The 23,023-nt window shown below is 38.5% G+C and overlaps 1 protein-coding gene across 1 annotated transcript in view; it reads right to left on the bottom strand.

The window, feature by feature from the left end:
* PDIA5 (protein disulfide isomerase family A member 5) overlaps positions 1–23,023 on the bottom strand; it is a 173,947-nt gene that overhangs the window by 56,627 nt on the left and 94,297 nt on the right. Inside the window, exons 9-10 of the mRNA XM_074214668.1 lie at positions 8,964–9,055; positions 8,760–8,831 (exon numbers count right to left, since the gene is read on the bottom strand). Coding sequence (XP_074070769.1) covers positions 8,760–8,831; positions 8,964–9,055 — 164 coding nt within the window. The remainder of the gene's footprint in view (positions 1–8,759; positions 8,832–8,963; positions 9,056–23,023) is intronic.

Here is a 23,023-nt window from a genome sequence, read left to right as displayed (position 1 = left end):
TACAGTGTTTTTCTGGGTCTGCTCATCTCACTCAGCATCAGTTCATGCAAATCCCTCCAGGCTTCCCTGAAATCCCATCCCTCCTGGTTTCTCATAGAACAAGAGTTCCATGACATACATATATCACAGTTTGCTAAGCCATTCCCCAATTGATGGACATTTACTTGATTTCCAATTGTTTGCTACTATAAATCTTTTTGTACAAGTGATGTTTTTACCCTTTTTCATAATCTCTTCAGGGTATAGACCCAGTAGTGGTATTGCTGGATCAAAGGGTATGCACATTTTTGTTGCCCTTTGGGCATAGTTCCAAATTCCTCTCCAGAAAGGTTGGATGAGTTCACAGCTCTGCCAACAGTGTAATAGTGTCCCAGATTTCCCACAACCCTTCCAACAATGATCATTATCCTTTCAGGTCATATTGGACAATCTGAGAGGTGTGAGGTGGTACCTCAGAGAAGCTTTAATTTGCATTTCTCTAATAATTAATGATTTAGAGCATTTTTTCATATGGCTATGGATTGCTTTGATCTCTTCATCTGTTAATTGCCTTTGCATATCCTTTGACCATTTGTCAATTGGGGAATGGCTTTTTGTTTTAAAAATATGACTCAGTTCTCTGTATATTTTAGAAATGAGTCCTTTGTCAGAATCATTAGTTGTAAAGATTGTTTCTCAGTTTACTACATTTCTTTTGATCTTGGTTACAGTGGTTTTTATCTGTGCAAAAGCTTTTAAATTTAATGTAATTGAAATCATCTAGTTTGTTTTTAGTGATGCTCTCCATCTCTTCCTTAGTCATAAACTGTTCCCCTTTCCATAGAACTGACAGGTAAACTAGTCCATGATCTTCTAATTTGCTTATAGTATTGTTTTTTATGTTTAAGTCCTGTAACCATTTGAATCTTATCTTGGTAAAGGGTGTTAGGTGTTGGTCTAATCTAAGTTTCTTCCATACTTACTTCCAATCATCCCAGCAGTTTTTATCAAAGAGGGTTTTTATCCCAATGGCTGGACTCTTTGGGTTTATCAAACAGCAGATTACTATAATCATCTCCTGCTTTTACACGTAGTCTATTCTACTGGTCCAACACTCTATTTCTTAGCCAATACCAAACAGTTTTGATGACTGATGCTTATAATACAATTTTAGATCAAGTAGGGCTAAGCCACCTTCTTTTGCACTTTTTTTTTCATTAAGCTCCTGGCAATTCTTGACTTTTTATTTCTCCATATGAATTTACTTACAATTTTTTCTAACTCATTAAAGTAATTTTTTGGAATTTTGATTGGCAGGGCACTAAACAGTTTAGTTTTGGTAGAATTGTCATTTTTATTATATTAGCTCTACCTATCCATGGGCAGTTGATATTTGCCCAGTTATTTAAATCTGATTTAATTTGTGTGAGAAGTGTTTTATAATTGTTTTCAAAAAGATTCTGAGTCTGTCTTGGCAAATAGACTCCCAAGTATTTTATATTGTCTGGGGTTACTTTGAATGGGATTTCTCTTTCTAGCTCTTCCTGCTGTATCTTGCTAGACATATATAGAAAAGTTGAGGATTTATGAGGGTTTATTTTATAACCTGCAACTTTGCTAAAATTGCTAATTGTTTCCAGTAGTTTTTTGGATGATTTCTTGGGATTCTCTAGGTAGACCATCATGTCATCTGCAAAGAGTGAGTTTTGTCTCTTCCTTCTGAATTCTGATTCCTTCAATTTCTTTTTCTTCTCTAATTGCTGATGCTAACATTTCTAATACAGTATTGAATAGTAGTGGTGATAATGGGCACCCTTGTTTCACCCCTGATCTTATTGGGAATGCCTCTAGCCTCTCCCCACTGAATATAATGCTTGTTGATGGTTTCAGATAGACACTGCTAATTATTTTAAGGAACAGTCCATTTATTTCTACACTCTCTAGTGTTTTTAATAGGAATGGATGCTATATTTTGTCAAAAGCTTTTTCAGCATCTATTGATATGATCATATGATTTCTCATAGGTTTGTTGATACAATTGAGTATACTAACAGTTTTCCTAATGTTCAACCAACCCTGCATTCCTGGAATAAATCCTACTTGATCGTAATGTATTATCCTAGTGATAACTTGTTGTCTTCCATAAGTCTACCATATCTAATTTTTCTAACAAATCTATTTACCTCCTTAACTTCTTTCTTGTTTATTTTATGATTCGATTTATCTAGATCTGAGAGTGGGAGGTTGAGGTCTCCCACTAGTAGAATTTGCTGTCTTTGTCTTCCTGTAGTTCTTTCAGCTTCTCCTCTAAGAATTTGGGTGCTGTCCCACTGGGTGCATATATATTCAGTACTGAAATAACTTTATTGTCTATGGCACCTTTTAGGAAGATAAAGTTTCCTTCCTTTTATCTTTTAATGCTATCTATTTTTGCTGCTGCTTTGTCTGAGATAAGGATTGCTACCCCTGCTTTTTTTTTATTTTTATTTTTTACCCTTGCTTTTACTTCAGTGGAAGCAAAATATATTTTGCTCTCTATGTATCTCTCTGCTTCAAATGAGTTTCTTGTAAACAGCATATTGTAGGATTCTGGTTTTTAATCCACTCTGCTATTTGCTTACGTTTTAAGGGAGAGTTCATCCCATTCACATTCAAAGTTATGATTACTAATTCTTTATTGCCCTCCATGCTATCTTCCCTCTGTATTTTCCCCCCTTCCCCCCTTATCCATATTCCCCAGTATTTTGTTTCTGAATACCACCCCCTTCAGTGTTGTTTTCCCTCCTATATCATTCCCTCCCCTTTCTTTCCCCTTTCCCTTCCCTTCCTTTTGTTATTTCCCCTTATTTCCCCCACTCCTTTTCCCTTTCTCCATCCCCCCTCCCCTTTTCCCCTTTTAATACCTGAAAGGTTAGATGTTTTATAAGTTAACTGAGTATGTGTAGGTTGACTTTAAGCCAAGTCTGGTGAGAAGAAGATTCAGGTGTTTCTCATCTATTACCAGAGGATTTTTTGTACCTCTTAGTGTAATGCGATTTATCCCATTCAATCCCCTCCCTCCTCCTGTCTCTTTCCTGTCCCCCTTTTTGAGGAGGTAGTGTTTTTTAGATCATTCTATCTAAGTCATAGAAAATTCTGAGTGTCTGTCACTTCTAGTTCAGTATATTCTATCGAATAGTTAAAATTCTTGAGAGTTATTAGAGTCTTTCTCCTAAATGGGGTTAAAGCCAGTTACATCCCATTAGATAGCAGTCTCAAGGATAGATCATGAATGTCCATCATTTCTGGCTAGGGATATTCTCTCTGTCAGAGTTACAATTCTGAAGATTTATGAGAATCTTTTCCCCCATGCTGGGATATAGCCAGTTTCAACTTACTGGATAGCAGTTTTTTTTCCTTTTACTGCCCCCCTTTTTTTAACCTTTTCATGTGTCTCTTGAACCTCCTGCTTGATGTCCAAATTTTCTATTTAGCTCTGGTCTTTTCATGGAATTTTTGGAATTCTTCCATTTCATTAAATGTCCCATCTTTTCCCCTGTAAGCGAAGGTTCAGCTTTGGGGGAAAGTAGAATCTTGGCTGCGTTCCAAGCTCCCTTTGTGCTTCGAAATATCTTGTTCCAGGCCCTTTGATCCCTTAATGTTGATACAGCTAGGTCCTGCATGATCCTTACTGTGGATCCTTGATATTTAAATTTTTTCTTTCTGGCTGCTTGTAGGATGTTCTCTTTTATCTGATAGTTCTGGAATTTGGCCACAACATTCCTTGGTGTTTTCATTTTAGGATCTTTTTTCTGGAGGGGATCGATGTATTCTTTCAATAACTACTTTGTCCTCCAATTCCATGATATCAGGGCAGTTTTCCATCACTAGATCCTGTAATATTAAGTCCAGGCTTTTTTTCTCTTCATTGTTTTCAGGATGTCTTATAATTTTCAGGTTGCCCCTCCTCTATCTATTCTCAAGGTCAGTGGTTTTGTTGATGAGGTATTTTACATTTTCTTCTATTTTTTGATTTTGTTTAACTGACTCTTGCTGTCTCATGGAGTCATTAGTTTCTGTAGACTCCATTTTTTTGGGGGGGAGAAATTTTCTTCATTAACCTTTTGCAACTCCTTTTCCAATTGGTCAATTCTACTTTTGAAAGAGCTTTCCATTTGACCAATTGAGGTTTTTGAGAGAATTATTTTCTTTTTTGCATTTGCCCAGTTGAGGATCTGAGAGAAATATTCTCATTTGTAATTGTCCAATTGATGATCTGAGAGATTTATTCTCATTTTGAATTTGTCCAATTGAGGATGAGAGATTTATTCTCTTTTTTTATTTGTCCAATTATACTTTCTAAGGATTTGTTTTCTTGTTGCAAGGTATTGTCTCTCCCAAATTTTTAAGCTCCTTCTTTATTTCTTCAAGGAAGTCTTTCTGTGCTGGAGACCAGATTGTATTCTCCTCAAAGGTTCTAAGTCTTTCTGAGTTAGGGTCTTTCCCTTCCAAGAATTTTTCTATGGATCTACCTTTCCGCTGACCCTTCTTCATTTTGCTAAGAACTTGAGTTGGGGAGGGGCTGGTTCACAGGGGCTTGGGATCACTAAAGGCTTTACTCACTGAGTGCAATTTCTCTGGCTGGCCAGTAGGAGGTGCTGGTTGCTTTCTCTGGAGTGTCTGTGACCTTGATTGAGGCCTTCTCCCTTTGCTTGAAGGGAGGAGTTGTAGCTATTGAATTCTTTTGCTTTCAATCAATGGTGCTCTTTACCCTGGCCTGAAGTCATTTGTCAGCTGGGCTAGTTCTTCAGCTCAAACACCTGTGCCTGAGGCAGAAGTAGTCTGCAATTGTTTGTTCAGGAAGAGTCTGAGCGTGGACTCAGAGTTCCTCAGACCAGAGGAGCCCAGGGATGGTGTCCTCAGCTCTCCTGCTCTGGAACTCTCCCCCCAGCCCTGTTCACAAGCTCCCAGGGAACAGCACCAACACCAGTGCCTCTGCTCCCAGGGAACAGCACCAACACCAGTGCCTCTGCTCCCTAGTTGACTCAAGCCCCTGCCGTCTAGCCCCACCGCTGATCCAGCAGGTCTGGCTCTCGGGTCTTCAGACTCCCCGTTCCAATTCAGCTGTTAATCTGGTTGATCTAGGGCTGATCCTCCCTCTGAGCCCAGACTCACCCACCCGAATCTGTCCAGTGCTGGGGGAGACAAATCCCGAGGTAGATGTTCTTTCTCCTGGCTTTTCTTTCTGGGTTGGATTTCTTTTAAGAGGTTTGTTTCATATGATAGATGGGGAAACAACTGTGCCTGTCTTCTCTCCGCCATCTTGGCCGGAAGTCTGTACAGGTTGTTTCTTTATCAATGCCCTGAATTATATCTTTCCTAAATCCTAAGATATTTTCCAATATTGCTTGTATTTTTCCAAAATTTTCAATTTCTTCCCACAGCTACTTCTGTGTTTAAACACACACAGGGCTCCCCTTTTACTTGGTCTAATTCCCTGCTTCAGTTATTGGCATAGTTCTTTCCTTCATTTTGTTGCCAAACTTTTTGAATGAGTGGCTATTATACCACCCATTGCCTCTAGAACTCCTGTGATCTGGCTTCCATCCATAACACTCCATTGAAACACATTCTCAGAGTTCATTAATTACTAGTTACTTGACAATACCCTCACAACACCTTTGAGATTCTCCTTGACTTCATGATTACTGGACCAAAGATTTAGAGCTGAAAGTGATCTTGTTGCTGCCCATTCCTTCAACCTTTAACTTCTCTTCCCTTGGTTTTATATTACAATATGCTAGTTCACTTCTTGCTTCTCTGATCACTTTATTTTTCATCCACTCAATCACTAAGAATAGCCTCCAAGGATAGTCCTCAGTTCTATTTTTCAGTAAAAAAAACTCTCACTATTTCTTATAGAATGCAAATTTTCTCAAAGATTTGCCAAGTATTTCAAGGGTGACAGCTTTCACCTTTATATGTTTAGCCTGACCTCTCTCTCTTAAGTTCCAGTCCAACATTTTGGGTTTCTTTTGTTGTTGTTGTTGTTGCAAGGCAATGGGGATTAAGTGACTTGTCCAAGGTCACCCAGGGCTGGTGCTCTATCCACTGTGCTATCTAGCTGCCCCCAATCCAATATTTTGAACAGCTTACTTGCTATTTCTTTGGGGATAGATCTGTATTCTCCATAAACTCAATCCCAAACTTATGGTCCTTCTTGTACAACAATTAGATCTGATGACCTTGTTTTTGAAAATGACATTATTAGGGCAGCTAGGTGGCACAGTGGATAAAACACTGGCCCTGGAGTCAGGAGTACCTGGGTTCAAATCCAGTCTCAGACACTTGATAATTACCTAGCTGTGTGGCCTTGGGAAAGCCACTTATAACCCCATTTGCCTTGCAAAAACCTTAAAAAAAAGGGGGGGGGAAAGGAAATGACATTATTAAAGTATTTTAGAATGTTAAGAGTTGGAAGAGACCTTAGAGTCAAGTCCAGTCAATTGGTATTTATTCAGAGGTGGCCATATAGTGTAACAGATACAACCTGAGGCCTGGAGTCAAGAGGACCTGTGTTCAAATTCATCTCTAGACACCAGTAGTTATATGACTTTAGGTAAGTCATTTAGCCGGTTTGCCTCAGATTTCTCAACTGTTAAGTGAAGATGATAATAACAGTACCTACTTCTCAGTGTTGTTAGAGTCATATGAAATATTTGTTTAAAAAGTACGCTGGCATATAGAAGGTGGTCGATCATTGCTAGCTGTAATTACCATCACACTCTGTACCAGTCACTCTACTAAGTTCTGGGGACATGAAATGAGGGGTTAACAAATGGAAGAAACAACATATAAACAACTATTTATATACAAAATATGTCCAGGGTAACTGGAAAAGGTTACCTGCATTAGGTAGGATCTGAGGTGAGTCTTGAAAGAAGTCAGAGAAGCCAGGAGGTAGAGGTGAGGAAGGATAGTATTCTGGGCACAGGGGTCATCTAGTGCACAAGCATAGAACTTCAAGAATGGCAAGAAGAGGGGCAGCTAGGTGGTGCAGTGGATAAAACACCGACTTTGGAGTCAAGAGTTCAAATCCAGCCTCAGACATTTGATACTGTGTGACCATGGCTAAGTCATTTAACCCCACCATCCCACCAAAAAAAAAAAAGAATGGCAAGGTCAATGTTAGTAGATCTTAAGTTTATGGAGAGAAATAAAATGTAAAAAATAACAGAAAGGCAGAAATATGCCAGGGTTATGAAGGGCTTTAAAAGTCCTTCAAATAGAGAGAGCTACTAGTGTTTGCTGAGTAAGGGAGTGAAATGGTCAAACATGCACTTTAGCAGCTGAGTGGATCAGATATTTAATCTGGAGGACAACAAAGACAATGTGCCTTGACCAGTCACACAACAAACTGGTAGTAGAGTTAAAATGAAAGTGTATTTTCATGATGTCATGCTGAGTCCTACATCCTAATAGTTTTCCATATCTGAAACAGATTTCCTTTCCTTCATTCCCTACTATATCAAAGCAGGCACTGATTTCTATCAAGTCTTCCTCTTCACTGTTTCTGGTAGTCATCAGGGATGCATTCTTAGGGCTTATAAACTCTCTCACCTGCTCTTTTTCTGATTATTACAAGAACATTCAACTGAGTCCCCTGATTAATCTACCCTGCATTCTTCTACAGATTAAGTTTTCTAACTTATTTATTAAAATGAATAATTCTCTTTCTCAACAACTTCTAATCTCTCTTAATTTCCCAAAAGAAAAAGAGATTCCAAATTTCTCAGTATGGCATTCAAGGATTTTCAGTCTAGTTACAGACCCATTTGATTTTCTAAATATTCCTACCACACTTGATCTTGAGCAAGAGTAATCTCCCTACTGCTTCTTATAATGCTAGTCTCCATTTTATCTCTCCTTGAGCTATTCTCCCCACTTTCAATGAGCTTCCCTTACCTTCCTAATCTATTTTCATGTATACAAAAGTTAACTACAAGAAAGGTCAAAAACTTGAAATGTGCCACCTACATATCAAAGACTTCAGTACCAAAAAACTTTAAAATATGAAGAGCTCATTTCTACCCAGGTGATCAATGAACTGTATGGAGGAGATATAAACTGGGTCTTAAAGGATGGATGAGTGGAGGGACAGTTAAGGTTAAGGGGAATGGAATGATCAAGAGAAGAGAAGTAAGTGCAAAATGCTCAAAATATTGATATGTATATGGATTAGCTCTTAACCTGGATGGCAAGGGCTGTCAGTCACAGCGGTTTACAAATAGTAGGTATTTGATGACGGAATGAATAAAGCTTCCTGAGCTTGGTAACAAAAGAAAAAGTTCTCTTTCTTTGGGTGTTAATATGAGAAAATTTCAGAAGCCAACCTATTCAAGAGAATTGGTAAGATTAGCTGGGCCACCCCCTTACCCCTTTTAGGCCACTCAATACAAATATTACTGACACTCTACTCAAGTATGTCACACACCAATGGGAATTAAGTTGGATCCCTACTGGATTCTTCAATAAAATAAAACCATTAGCCACCTATTAAAACTAAATGAATCAAAAGAACCCAGAATTGATCAGGATCCCAATCTGGGTGAAATTTTTAAAGGTATATTTCCCCCATCATCCACTTCCCACTCCCACCCTTACTGTTCCTCTTAAGCAAAAGAACATTCCGGGGCCAGGCAAGATAGATACCCTCCCTCAGAGAACTACATATATATATGTATATACATATATATATGTATATATATATATATAATATTTCTTGAATTACAAAGACTTACTTCTTCATCCATTCCACAATGTCCTTGGCTGTGGACCTATAGTTTTCATACTGGAACAGAAACTTCCCTTTTCTGTGGAATGTAGAGAAACAAAAGGGGTCTCAGCTCAAGAATGGGGCAGGCAGTGATGAAGAGGGGAAAAAGGGGAATAAATGCCATTGGGGAATAGGAACGGCACTTAAAACTAAGGAATTGGGGACTTACTCAAAATAGCAGATGGTGGGGTAGCCACGGACATCATATTCTTCCTTGATGTGTTCAAATTCAGAGGAGTAGACATTCATCCCAGCCAGCACCTGGGAGAACAAGGAAGGAATGGACTCGTCTGCCCTCTGACCCAATCCCATATCTTGTTCCAGAGTCTCTACTAGAGGCAAATAACTCCTCAAAATGGGAGAAAGAATTTCCAATGGTTCCTCAGATAGATATAAGAGTGTTGAGCATCCCAGGGGCACAATGGGAAAAATAAGGAAACTAGTTTAGAATTAAGACATTGGCTATAGGTAACTAAGAACTGACTTCAAGGGATCCTGTAAAAACAAACAACAACTGTCTGTGCACATGCCACTACTCCTCTTCTTAATCCACAATATGTTTGCCTTCCACTATTTATGAATGAACTGAAAATATCCATGGATTAGTCCCCTTGTGAGCAGGAAAGAAGATTGAGGCAGAATGCTTTCCCAATTATCAAATTCAATTTGACTTTTGAAATAATATTATGGTTTCTCCATTTACTCTTGTTCTGCCCCATTCTCACCACTGAATTTCTGTCTAAATCTTGAACGTAGGTGGCTACCTACTTCCTAGATACTTGATTCACCTGTTTCTCACTCAAGACTTTTGACCTTATTGCTTTTGAGTATTTGACAAGGACACAACAATTCTTGATCCATAGACTTGACTCTTTATACCTACTTATTCTTTTTGTACTTTATCCATTACCTGTTTCCTGTTTTACATTTATAATCTGCTGCAGCCTAAGATGTAGATTTCAATAAATTCAGATATTTACAACTTTTAGATGTAGAGAAGAGGATTTATCAACCTCACTACTAATGGCCATTAGGTGTATATGTATAGGGGCAGCTAGGAGGCCCCAGCCCTGGTGTCAGGGGCACTTGAATTCAAATCTGACCTCAGACACTTAATAATTACCTAGTTGTGGCGAGTCACTTAACCTCATTGCCTTAAATAAATAAAACATTTTTAAAAGCAGTATATATATATATGCATAAAACATGGAGAATGGGCAAAAGATAATAGAATCAGAAGCATTGATGGTTTGAGATCTGCATTGTTAAAGGGATCACCCTCATAGATATCACTGGTCCACTGAAATATTAGGATATAATACTAAAGGTACTACCAGGGCTAGAATTAAGCAGAATTTAGAATTTCCTCAAAGTTTAGGCTTTTTTGTTCTTCTTGTGCAATACTTTGTGGTCCAGCTCCCAGATAATAATTCTTTTTTTTTTTTTCATAAGGCAATGGGGTTAAGTGGCTTGCCCAAGGCCACACTGCTAGGTAATTATTAAGTGTCTGAGGCTGGATTTGAACTCAGGTACTCCTGACTCCAGGGCTGGTGCTCTGCACCATCCACTGCACCACCTAGCTACCCCCAGATAATAATTTTCAATAAAAGGAGGAAGATGATAAAGCTAAGGAATGGAAATGTGTGCCACAAAAGATACTGTAAGAGAAGAAAAAGGTGATAAACTTCATGGCAAGATAGGTAGGAATATTGTAGTAACATGCAGAGGGAACCCAGGAAGCATAATTTTTGATCTAGAGAAAGAAAATATAAATAGCTCTATATGAATTTTCACTGCACTGTGAAATAACTCAGGAACTACAACAGATGTTAAATGGACCCAGAATCTCATTGGGAATCTCAATCCTCATAACTGACTTCTGCCTCTTTAGGAAAAAATACTCTCAACTGTATTTCTTCTTTTAGGTTTTTGCAAGGCAAATGGGGTTAAGTGGCTTGCCCAAGGTCACACAGGTAATTTTTTAGTGTCTGAGCCCATATTTGATCTCAGGTATACCTGACTTCAGGGCCGGTTTTCTATCCACTGTGCCACTTAGCCACCCCCTGTATTTCTTTTTTGCTATCTACCTTGTCTCCCTACAGACCAAACACACACACACACACACACACACACAAACTCACACACACCGCCCCCCCAAGAATCCAAGCAAATCTGCAATAGAACTTCATCAAGCAATTCTGTAGCCCTCAAAGTCATTCTATTCTGCCTAGTAATTGGTTCAGAAGACTTCCAAGTGACAGCTGTCTGTAAACTGTATTTTATATCTACCTGGTCTCCCTGTCTTTAATTTCTCCCTTCTTCAATCCATCCCACACTCAGTGCCAGATTAATCTTCCCAAAACAGTTTGTAATTATCATCACTTCCTAAAAATAAAAAATCAATCAATCCTAAAACCTATAAGAAAAAATATTAACTACAAAAACCTGAATAGGAGAATTCAATCCTCTTTATACTGCTGATTCTAATCTATTTTTCAGGCTTACCTCTCAGTATAGGCAAAGTCTATATAATGATGCCTCAACCAACATCCTTTTACAATAACATGGTCAACATCTAATAACCAAAATCCACTGCTACTTTGTTCTACATGATGTTCAACTCTCTTTCTCTATCTCCTCCCATTCTCTCCATCATTCACAGAAATCCAAGGTTGGAAAGGACTTCAGTAGCCATTAATTCATATCCACATGTAACATAGTATTTCCACTAGAACACATCAAATGGGAGGTCACTTAAACTTGGCTAGAGGAAACCCACTATTTCCTGAGGTAGTGCAATTCACTTTGCCTTGTTCCAATTGTTAAGGAAGAATTTCCTTATATCAAACTGAAATTTGCTTCTTTGAAACTTGCACCCAAATTGTTCCTACTTTTGCTAAATGAAACCTGAGGTAAGTTTAACCCTATTTCACATGTTAGACTTTCAAGTGCTTGAGATGGCTATTATATCCCACCTCCTCATCAGGGACTCTTTCCTTCTCCAGGCCAAATATTTCCAATACTTTCAAATGATTCTCATCTAAGCAGACTTGAGGATATTACTTATTCTGACTGCTTTCCTAAGGATGTTCTCCAACTTACTTATGTCCTCTCTTAACTTTAGTCATCAGAAGTGAACATAATAGTTCAGATGTGGTCAGCTCAGAGTAGCACCAGAGGATCCATCATCCTGTATTTCCAGAAGCTATTCCTCTTCTAAAGCAGTCTGAGATTGCATAAGCTTTTTTAGCTGCCAAGACATACTGCTAATTTATACAGAGCTTGAAATCTGCTCATATCTCCAGAACCTTTTCAGATATTGCTGCCTAACTCTGCTTCCCATTTCTTGTGTTAATGAAACTGATTGAGTCCCAGGGTAAGACTTTACATATATACTTTTTAAATGTTTTGACTTGTCAAAGTCTTTGTTGATCCTAATTTCCATCATCTGCTATTAGCTATCTACTTTTTAGTTTTATATCATCAGAAATTTGATGTCTTTGGTTCTTCATTTTCAAAGATCACGACATCTGGCAGATGATGCCATGACAAGCACATGAGTTGGATTTGAGTGATGGGGGCACTGGCTGTGCTAAGTCACCAGCCTCACTTTCCTCCTCCAGGGCCATCTGAGTCCAGTGGCCAGATATGAATAAGGATGACTGGAGATGGCCCTGGAGGTGAGGCAATCAGGATTAACTTGTCCAAGGCTCATACAGCTAATAAATGTCTGAGGTCAAATCTGAGCTCAAGTCCTCCTGACTTCAGAGTCAGCACTCTACCCATTGCTCCATCTAGTTGTCCTTATCAGAAAATTTAATAAGAATGTTATCTGTTTTTAATTGAGTCATGGAAATTTTAAACTGTACAGAGTCAAGAACAGACTGCTTAGAGTATTTTCTTTCACATCTCCTTCCACAATGACATCTAATCATTTAATTACTGGTCTCCAAATCCACCTCAGTGGACTACCATCTAGACTTCATCGTTCTCTATACAATAATTTATCAGTACTAAAACATAGGTAAACTGCTGTTAACTGTTATGTTGTTTTGGTCATGTCTGACTCTGTGACTCCAATTGAGGTTTTGTTGGCAGATATACTACAGTATTTTGTCATTTTCTTCTCCAGCTCATCTTAAACATGAGGAGGAAAAACAGAGGCAAAGAGAACCCTCATACATTTATTAAGTCTGAAGCCAGGTCTTGAACTCAGGTCTTCCTGACTCCAGGACTGGCAATCCTGTACCACTGAGCTGTCCTTAAGTAAAGTATATAACATTGCCATGGTCTATTAATTTAGTATCGCTGGTCAAAAAGTCAGTCTAATGTCATCAGTTCTTTATTACAGTATGGTGGTTCTTTATGATCATCATTTGTTTTCTATATTTTCACTACTCAACTTTTCAAAAATATCAAATAAAATTTTCCAATAAATTAAATCAAGCTCCCTGTTAGAAATTCCATCCTCTTCCCTTTTTTGGAGATTGGGCAACATTTGCCTTCCCCAACCTTCAACTGCTATTATTCTTTAAAATCTTCCAAATAATAATGACACTAACTTAGCAATCATAACTGTCAGCTCCTTCAATACTCAAAGATAAAGTTCATCTGGGTCTTGTGACAGGAGTTCATTATAGGAAGCTAATCTGTTCTCTTTATCATTGTGGTTCAGTTGTTCTGTTGTCTCTCTTTGTGACCCAATAGACCATAATGTCCATGCGATTTTTTTTTTTGGCAGAGATACTAGAATAATTTGTCATTTCCCTCTGCAGATGAAGAAACTGAGACAGTTACTTGATTCTCTCAGGGACACACAGTGTCTTGAGGCCAAACCTGAACTCAAGAAGATAAGTCTTCTTGACCCCAGGTGCAGCACTCTTATCTTCTGTGCCCTCTAGCTTTCTCCTAGTCTTCTTTTACTTATCTTACTTATCTTGAATATCAAATTTCTACAAGCAGGTTTGGTTTCTTCAGGAAAAAGGTCAATTTTCTTGGCAGAGAAAACAGGAAAAAAATAGGCATCAAGCAGCTCTCCCTTCTCTTTGTTATTAGTCATCACCATCCAGCCCACTCTGAAAAGCAGTCCTATTTCTTCTCTAATCCCTTCTCCCAATATAGCTAACGCAAGAACTCTTTTAATTGTCCCTCTCCTCCCCAGCCTTAGTTCATGCCGAGTTTCAGCACTCTTGACACCATTCTGGCAGTCCTGTGCCACCCTTTTTATTCATAGTTCCTTGCTCTTGTTTCTTTCTCCTGCACAAATCTTAAAAAAAAAACAATAAAAACTAAATTGGTTGTTGAGATCATATGTATTCACATTAGTTTCTTTGTACCTCTCCCTGTTTTTCCAACTCATTAAAACTGTTTCCTTTTGCAGTCTGAGACTTTTTCTTCTTCAAAGTTGCCCTATGCCTGGCTTAGCCTTTGTTTATAAAATATTCAAATTAGGGTGTCTGTAAGGATATATGTGGTCTTGCTCATCTCTGTTATAAGCCAGGGAAGAGTGGTTAACTAGCACAGAAAATGAACTCCTTCTGGTGGGGAAAATCTTACTCATTCAGAATAGAATTCTTTCCCCTTTGTTTGCTCTTCTAAGTTTTGAAAAATGAAATTATTGCTAAAGTCAGTTAATATATGCTCTGCTTTTAGCTGAGAAAGAGTGAGAGTGAGACAGAGCTTGGGTACATTCCAGTAGATCTCAATAGCTGATGTCTGCCATCATTTTTAAATCATCCCACTTTGCATATCTTGCCATGTTTTCCAAACTCATCTAATTCTTCTATTGTTTCTTTTCTTCCCTCTCCTCATCAACTTTGCTCCCATTAAACTGTTTCTTAGGTTTTATTTCATTTAATTTCATGGGATTTTTTAAAGGACTAATTGATGAGGTTCAGCTTACCTAAGTAGGCTAAAGGATCACCCTAAATGATGCTTCTTTCCAACCAAACTATTTTTGCCCTATGTCATGGGTACAGTAGAGTAGAGGTTCTTAATTTTTTTTTTTTTTTAGGTCATGGATCCTTTTGGCAGTAGTGAATTAGCCTATGGACACCTTCTCAGAAAATGTTTTCAAATACTTAAAATACATAGGAATTGCAAAGGGAACCAATTATATTGAAATATTTTTTTAAGGTCACAGACTTCAGATTAAAAAAACTTTTAATGTAGAGTATTGTATCAATGAGTAAGAGTTTAGTCTATATGACTTCCAAGTAACTGCCAATCCTGACAATTTTAACCCTTTAGGAGTCATAAGCTATAGTAAGAACAACAATAGATGTGGAGCTGGGAGGGCCTGGGTGCATTTCTTCATGTGTGCCCAATTTTTCGTGGTCCCTTCATCTGTAAAATGAGGGAAAAAGTCTAAATAATGAGTTCTTAGCTTAGGGATTATATAAATTAGTTTCCTCCCCCTTTGTTTTTTTTAGAAAGATTTTATTTATTTTGAGTTTTACAATTTCCCCCCCTAATCTTACTTCCCTCCCCCCACCCCCACAGAAGGCCATCTGTTAGTCTTTACATTGTTTCCATGTTATACACTGATCTAAGTTGAATGTGATGAGAGAGAAATCATATCCTTAAAGAAGAAAAATAAAGTATAAGAGATAGCAAAATTACATAATAAGATAGCAGTTTTTTTTCTAAGTTTAAGGTAATAGACTTTGGTCTTTCTTCAAACTCCAGTTGTTTTTCTGGATATAGATGGTATTACTCTCCTTCACAGAAAGCCCAAAATTGTCCCTGATTGTTGCACTTATGGAATGAGAAAGTCCATCAAGGTTGATGTGGCTAGAGAGTACAATGTTTTTCTGGTTCTGCTCATCTCACTCAGCATCAGTTCATGCAAATCCTTCCAGGCGTTCCTGAATTCCCATCCCTCCTGGTTTCTAACAAAACAATAGGGTTCCATGACATACATATACCACAGTTTGGTAAGCCATTCCCCAATTGAAGGACATTTATTTAATTTCCAGTTCTTTGTCACCACAAACAGGACTGCTGTGAATATTTTTGTACAAATGATGTTTTTACCCTTTTTCATAATCTCTTCAGGGTAAAGACCCAGCAGTGATATTGCTGGATCAGTATGCACATTTTTGTTGCCCTTTGGACACAATGAATTTGTTTTCTAAATATTTCAATTGATCATTTGCTATTTTATTTTATGCAATTATAAATATTTTGACAAGAGCCATATAAGTTTAAGCAGACTGCCAAAGGGGTTGTCCATCATACACTGAAAAGTTAAGGGCTCTTGGGACTAGATCTCTGAAGGGTGCTTTCCCATTCTTAATTATATATTCATCAAACATGTCTTGTGTCTTCTTGTCTCTTTTTTTCACGTTGTTTCCCTTGCCTGGAATGTTCTTCTCTCATCTTTGCTAAGTCTTACTCATCCTTCATAGTTCTGTTTAAATCCTTCTACTTGCTTCTTTGACCTGAACTAAGAATTTCCCCAAACTATTGACCTGAAGTAAGAATTTCCCCAAAGCATTCTGAATAACTCTTCATTTGAGGAATATTTGCTGAACTGTGTGATGCTATTGGGTAGGCTGACTTGGTCCTGAGTCAAAATGAACTTATAATGTTGTGGTAAAGGAGACCATTAAGACAGTGCAAAGCACTTTTGATGTTTAAAGGAAAGATATAAGTATTGGCTGCATAAAGGAAGTAAAATTCTATGGCTAAGATGAATAGCACTGCTGTGTAGGAGTCTAGCAGAAAAAGGAGGGGGAGGGTATGGCCTGCAGAGAAAATAGCAAGAGGAAAGACACTGAAGCATGCCACACAAAGTATGTGCAGGAGACTAATGGGATACAAAACTGGGAAAATGCCTTGAATGACAGGTTTGAGAAGTTTGCTCATTAATTTGTATGCAGTAGTGAGCCACTAAAAGTTTTTGAGCCAGGGAACAGAATAATCAATGTCATGGTTATAGAAAATTACTCTGGAGGCAATATACAATATGGATTGGAGAGAAGAAGCCAGAAACAGGAAGACTAGTGTGATCGCTGCTTACAGTAGTTTGAGCTAAGGTAATAAGCAAGGATAGTGAAAGTAAAATAGAGGTACAGATTTGAGAGATATTGCAAATGAAGACTATAAAAAGCAGTTGATTAATGGAGTATATTGCAATGAAGTTAGAGGAAGAAAGAAAACATAATTCTAACATTTCATGCCTGAGTGCTTGGGAAAACAAGGATGCTCCTGACAAAATAGGGGATGGATAAAAAAAAGGAGCCTTCCTGAGGTGACCAGACAAGTGGTGACCAGTCCAGGGAAGTCAATGGCAAATGGAATTAATAATCTTAGATAAATTTTGAGGTGCTGGTGGGAAACCCCAGTGAAAATTTCCATCAAGGCTTAGAAACATCTATTTGTGGGAGGAAGGAAGAGTATACTTTATCACTTATATACAACAGTGAGACTATTAATTTTGAGGAGATGTAATATGACTAAATTTGGAATGCTTTTTCCATCTTGTAACAGTTCTTATATGTAAGCTAGTCACTAATTTTGCATATCAACATAATTTTGACAAAATGGTAGGAGTCAATTTTAGGATGTGGAAATGTATTCATTTTTCAAAATAACTGGCCAAAAAACCACTATGATTTACAAATGTGGTCAAAAAAACATCCATTTTCAAATGCTATTAAGATGGCCAGACACACACTTAATAAATAAAACATGTGTTGGGGGCATTAGAAAATATCTGATGGCTATGAAGACCATACTCATGAAAAGTACAAGTGACTCTTTCCAGCTTTTAATCCACTAGTCCTCCTCCTTTAACTACTATTTCTGTAACACCAGCAGTATCAAAAGGGTTATCTTATCAACATTAAATAATCAAATTCAGCAACTAATTCACCAGATGAAAAACTTTCATTTGAAGACTAGATGAAATTTGAAGATAAGGAAAAATTTGATCAAAAGCTAATGCTGATACATGGGCAAAAGGTTGAAAATTTTTGAGCTACTTATACTCTTTTTCCAGCAGACAGTCACTGACCAAATTCCTCTACATTTGGAGTATGTAGGAGTTGTTGTTTGTTCTTCATTCTCTAAGAGGACCATAACATCAGGGAGGTGATGCCATGACATGATTCCAGATGAATTGGATTTATGTAAGGGGGTTCTGGGCAAAGTCATCAGCCTCATTTTCTCCTCTGGAACCATCTGGGTCCAGTGGCCAAATAGGGATCAGGATGACCAGAGATTTTCCTGCAGGCATGGATAATAGATCTATGCAAAAGAAATGAGTGAAGCAGTGTCTTGAAGTCCATAGAAATGAAGGGGAAAATGTGCTAGAAGGGCAGTCCAAGAAGACAGTACTTCACAGGAGCATTAAAATGGGAGGAAGACACACAACCCAAAGCATAGATCAGCCATAACGTGGGGAAATCTAGAGGAGAGAGGGAGGAATTAAGTATTCATTTTGCTAATAGGCAATGCAGGGGACATGAAAGTGAAGGTGGGGGTAGATAACAGATAACTAACCAAATATTAGGACACCAAGATGCGTACTCTGTGATTTCAATTTGTTTATTAATGACATTTTGAAGTTAGATATGCTCCAAAAGATTTACAGAAGAGCAAAAGTATCCTCAGGACTAACTGCCCAGAAGGGGAACCAAGCAAGGCAAGGAAGGCCAGAGGTCATTAGGCATTAGAACAGACCCCGATCGAGAGCTTGTCACAAAAGAGCTATCTGGGATCAAGAGTCATTTTAAGGAATAGCTATGAACAAAAAATCTAAGGCCAAATATAAAAAAGTAGCTCAGGAAAACAGGTAGGCAGTTAATATCTTAAAAATTAGGCCAGTCAAATAGGCAAAAGGTTAAAAAGCATAAAAGACCAGCTGCGGGGATCAGGCAATTCAATTCCAGCCCCTTGCAAGAAATAAAAAGTAAAAAAAAATGTGTTTTATCTGACCACCCTCCCCCATGGTCCACCCTCTCCTCCACCACTCCCCACTTCCCCTTCTCTCATTCTTCCTCTAGATGTCTATACTCCATTGAGTATATATATATATATATATATATATATATATATATATATATATATGTTGCTGAGTCACCTCTGATGAGAGCAAAGGTTCGCTGGTCCCCCCTCGCCTCCCCCCCATATCATTGCAATAGCTCATTGTAATAAAAAAAATCTTATTATATGAAATATCTTAGTGAATTCCACCTCTCCTTTCTCTTACTCCCATTACATTTCCCTTTTAGCCATTGACTCCTTTTTTTTAAAGGTTTTTGCAAGGCAAATGGGGTTAAGTGGCTTGCCCAAGGCCACACAGCTAGGTAATTATTAAGTGTCTGAGATCGGATTTGAACCCAGGTACTCCTGACTCCAAGGCTGGTGCTTTATCCACTATGCCACCTAGCCGCCCAACATTGGCTCCATTTTTACAATATATTGTATCTTCAAATTCAGCTCTCTCCTGTGCTTCATCTAAAAAAGCTCCTTCTACCTGCTCTATTAAATGAGAAATTTCTTATGAGTATTATCAGTATCATTTTTTCTATGCAGGAATACATGTAGTTCATTGTCATTATGTCCCTCACATTTTCCCCTTTTTCTTCACTATGCTTCACCTGAGTCCTGTATTTGAAAATCAAACTTTCTGTTTAGCTCTGGCCATTTTAACAGGAGCATTTGAAATTCCCCTGGTTCATTGAAAGTCCATCTTTTTCCCTGGAAGAGGACGCTCAGTTTTGCTGGGTAGTTGAATCTTGGTTGCATTCTGAGCTCTTCTGCCTTCTGGAATATTATATTCCAAGCCCTACATGCCTTTAATATAGTTGCTGCTAAGTCCTGTGTGATCCTGACTGCATCTTCACGATATTTGAATTGTGTCATTCTGGCTGCTTGGATTATTTTCTCTTTGACTTGAGAGTTCTGGAACTTGGCTATAATATTCCTGGGGGGGGGGGTGTTTTTTTTTGGATCTCTTTCCAGGGGAGATTGGTGGATTCTCTTAATTTCTATTTTGCTCTCTGCTTCTAGGATATCTGGGCAATTTTCCTGTAGGAATTCTTTAAAATAATGTCAAGGCTCTGTTCCTGATCATGACTTTCAGGTATTCCAATAATTTTTAAATTATCTTTCCTGAATCTGTTTTCCAGATCAGTTGTTTTTCCAATGAGATGTTTCACATTTTCTTATAATTTTTCATTCTTTTGGTTTTGAATTATTGTATCTTGACTTCTTGTAAAGTCAGCAGCTTACTTTAGTTCCATTCTACTTCTGAAGGATATTTTTTCCTCAGAGATCTTTCTTATTTCTTCTTCCATCTGGCCAATTCTGCCTTTTTAAAGCATTCTTCTTCTCCTCCTCAATAACTTTTTGAACTGTTTTATCCATTTGACCTATGCTGGTTTTTAATACGTTATTTTCTTCAGCACTTTTTGATCTCCTTGACTAAGCTGCTGAATTCTTTTTCATGTTTTTCCTGCATCTCTCTCATTTCTTTTCCCAATTTTTCTTCTATCTCCCTCACTTGATTTTCAAAATGTTTTCTGAGCTCTGTCATAGCCTGAGCCCAGGAGCTTATACTTCCTCATCTTCAGACTGAGTATTTTGATTCTTCTTGGGATCATAGACAATGTATTTCTCAATGGTGTTCCTCTTTTTTCCTCTGGTTACTCATTTCCCCAGCCTGCACCTGGTCTTGGGGTGCTTCCTGAGCTTTTGAGCATTATTGGGACACCCCCCCTACAAGGATCTCTGTGTGTGAGGCTCTTTCTTCCTTCCTGGTCTGTGAATGACCACAAGCGCACCCCTTTGCCACAGGGCTGAGGTGGGGGGGGCCCTGCTGTTCTATGGGGGGGGCCTAGACTTTGATCAGGATCTGAATGTGGTCAGAAGCCCCAGAGTCTTCTTCCAAGTACAGAGGACAGACCTCTGAAGTCTCTCTCCACTCCCCTACTTTGGGTATACTGAGCACTCAAGGCTCAGTTGCCTGGGGGCTCCTGCTTACCCACTCCACCTGCTTCCATTTCCTGGATCTGGGTTGCCACTGCCATGCTGCTCACTGAGTGCCCTGAGGGCTGGGCTTCACGCACTCACTCTGGCAGAGGACCCCCCCCCCCATCTTCCAAGTTGTGCCTGGTGCTCCCTGAGGTCTGGGTCAGGAAACTGCCCCAGCTGCCATGAGTGGCAGCTCCCAGGTGCCCTGGGGCTGCCTCCAGGAAGCTGAAGTTCCTTTGCTCTACTGGGCTGCAGCTCTAACCCTGCAGAGCAGAGCCTTTCCACTATTTTCCAGATTACCTTGGGCTAGAGAACTGCCTCACTGGATCCTTCTGTGGGTTCTGTCTCTTGCAAATTTAGAGTCCTTATTTTATGAGTTTTGAAATATTATAGAGAGAGAACATCTAAGAAAGGCTCTTCTCCTGTCACCATACTGGCTCCACCCACTTCATAGTACCCACATAATAATTTCTTAATAATGGTCTGAATGACTAAACAGTGTTAATAGTCAGTCTTGAGTTACCCAAACTCAGAATGACCTGTATTTCAGAAAAACATTCTGTTTAAGCCTCCATTTCTTCGCTACATGGAGTTATTTTTTCTTTTATTATAGAAGGTAGGGCCAGAGCTCAAGGACAAGGAAGACATGAGATATATTTTCAGAAAGACTGGAGAATGTAAAGGAACATAGCTAGGAGTTACACTTCTTTTTAATAGAAGACCCCAGTAAGAAGATGGTGTTGGAAGCCAGGGAATGAGTTCTAAGCAATAACTGGATGTGCAGCTTCAAGGGTGAAGGGAGGTGTCAGGGGAGGGGAAAGGGCAACAAAAGGAAAGGACAGTCACTAGCCAAAGCTGGGCCTTTGTTAGTCAATTTGCTTGCCAGTACTTCCAGCTAAGGGAGGAAAGGCTATAGATGGGAGCAAAGAGGCTTACTTGAATGGAAAGAAAAATAAAGGGGTGACATGTAAGACAGTTATCATGAAGATATAAGTCATATAAAAACTAATACAGATCGTGCCTTCCAGAAGCAAGAAGAAAGTGAAAAGCATCAGAGGTACTAATTCTGTGGTGAACTGCAGTTAATAAGAAATGTCCTTTTCAAGTTACTAAAAAAAAACCCAAAACTATTTGAAAGAAAGCAACAGGAGAGAGCTTAAGTGTACCAAAAGCATAAGTTGTGTAGTACTCAACGGGAATATCTCTGGGTTCAACCACAGAATGTGATCTGACTGAAGATTCCAGTAGAAGCAACATCAACAAGTACTGGACCTAAATCATGTCTTTGTGAGACATCTTTATCAAATAACTCCCAGAACATCAACGGCCTTCAAACATTTCACTTGTACAAGTAGGGAGTGACTTGACTAAGGAAGAGCTCTGCTTCCCCCTAATCCATTACTACCAATCTCTTACATCCCATTATTCAAAGGCAGAAATCTGAGTGCAGAGGGCTCTGCTGTCATATGACTGAATTACAAAACATTTAAAGAACACAGAGCACCTTCAGATGTCCCAGCATATAATGCAGCTTGGTATTCTGCCAAGTATATTTCTCTTTTAACATGACAGCTGCATGAGACAACTTCTGACTATTCTTTTTTTGTTTTTATTTTTTTAGGTTTTTGCGAGGCAAATGGGGTTAAGTGGCTTGACCAAGACCACACAGCTAGGTAATTAGTAAATGTCAGAGGCTGGATTTAAACTCAGGTACTCCTGACTCCAGGGCCGGTGCTCTATCCACTGCACCACCTAGCTACCCCAACTTCTGAGTATTCTTGCTTTGATTCCTCCATCTATTATTGTACCAGGTGAAAGAGACAAATCTATTGTTTGGAATATTCAAAAAGAAATAACCTAAAATAGGAAAGAATGGGAGAAGCTTGTCTCAATTAAAGTAAGGCTGCAGATTTCATGAGTACATTTTTAAAACATTAGCTGGGACAGAAACTGCTACTGAGTTTATACTATGTCCCACCCAGCAAAATATTGGTGGCAATGAATTATTTGTTTGTTTAGGTTTTGGGGAGAAGAGGGAAGAGGTTTCTCATTTTTTATGCTTTTTTTTTGAAAATAAGTGTTTGTTATACCTGATACTATGAAGGACACTAAGAGCAGAGAACATAATTTTTTTTTTGTTTTGTTTTGTCAATTAGTTTGATGACTCCACCTCCTTTGTTTTCCAGTATGTTTGGTTTTCATATGCCAGAAGAATCAAAACTAAAAAACTGTAATGCCAAATTCCTT

This window comes from Macrotis lagotis, chromosome 1 (assembly GCF_037893015.1).
Source record: "Macrotis lagotis isolate mMagLag1 chromosome 1, bilby.v1.9.chrom.fasta, whole genome shotgun sequence".
NCBI lineage: Eukaryota > Metazoa > Chordata > Mammalia > Peramelemorphia > Peramelidae > Macrotis > Macrotis lagotis.
Note: the sequence above shows the minus strand (reverse complement) of the source record. Positions and strands in the feature narration are given on the sequence as shown.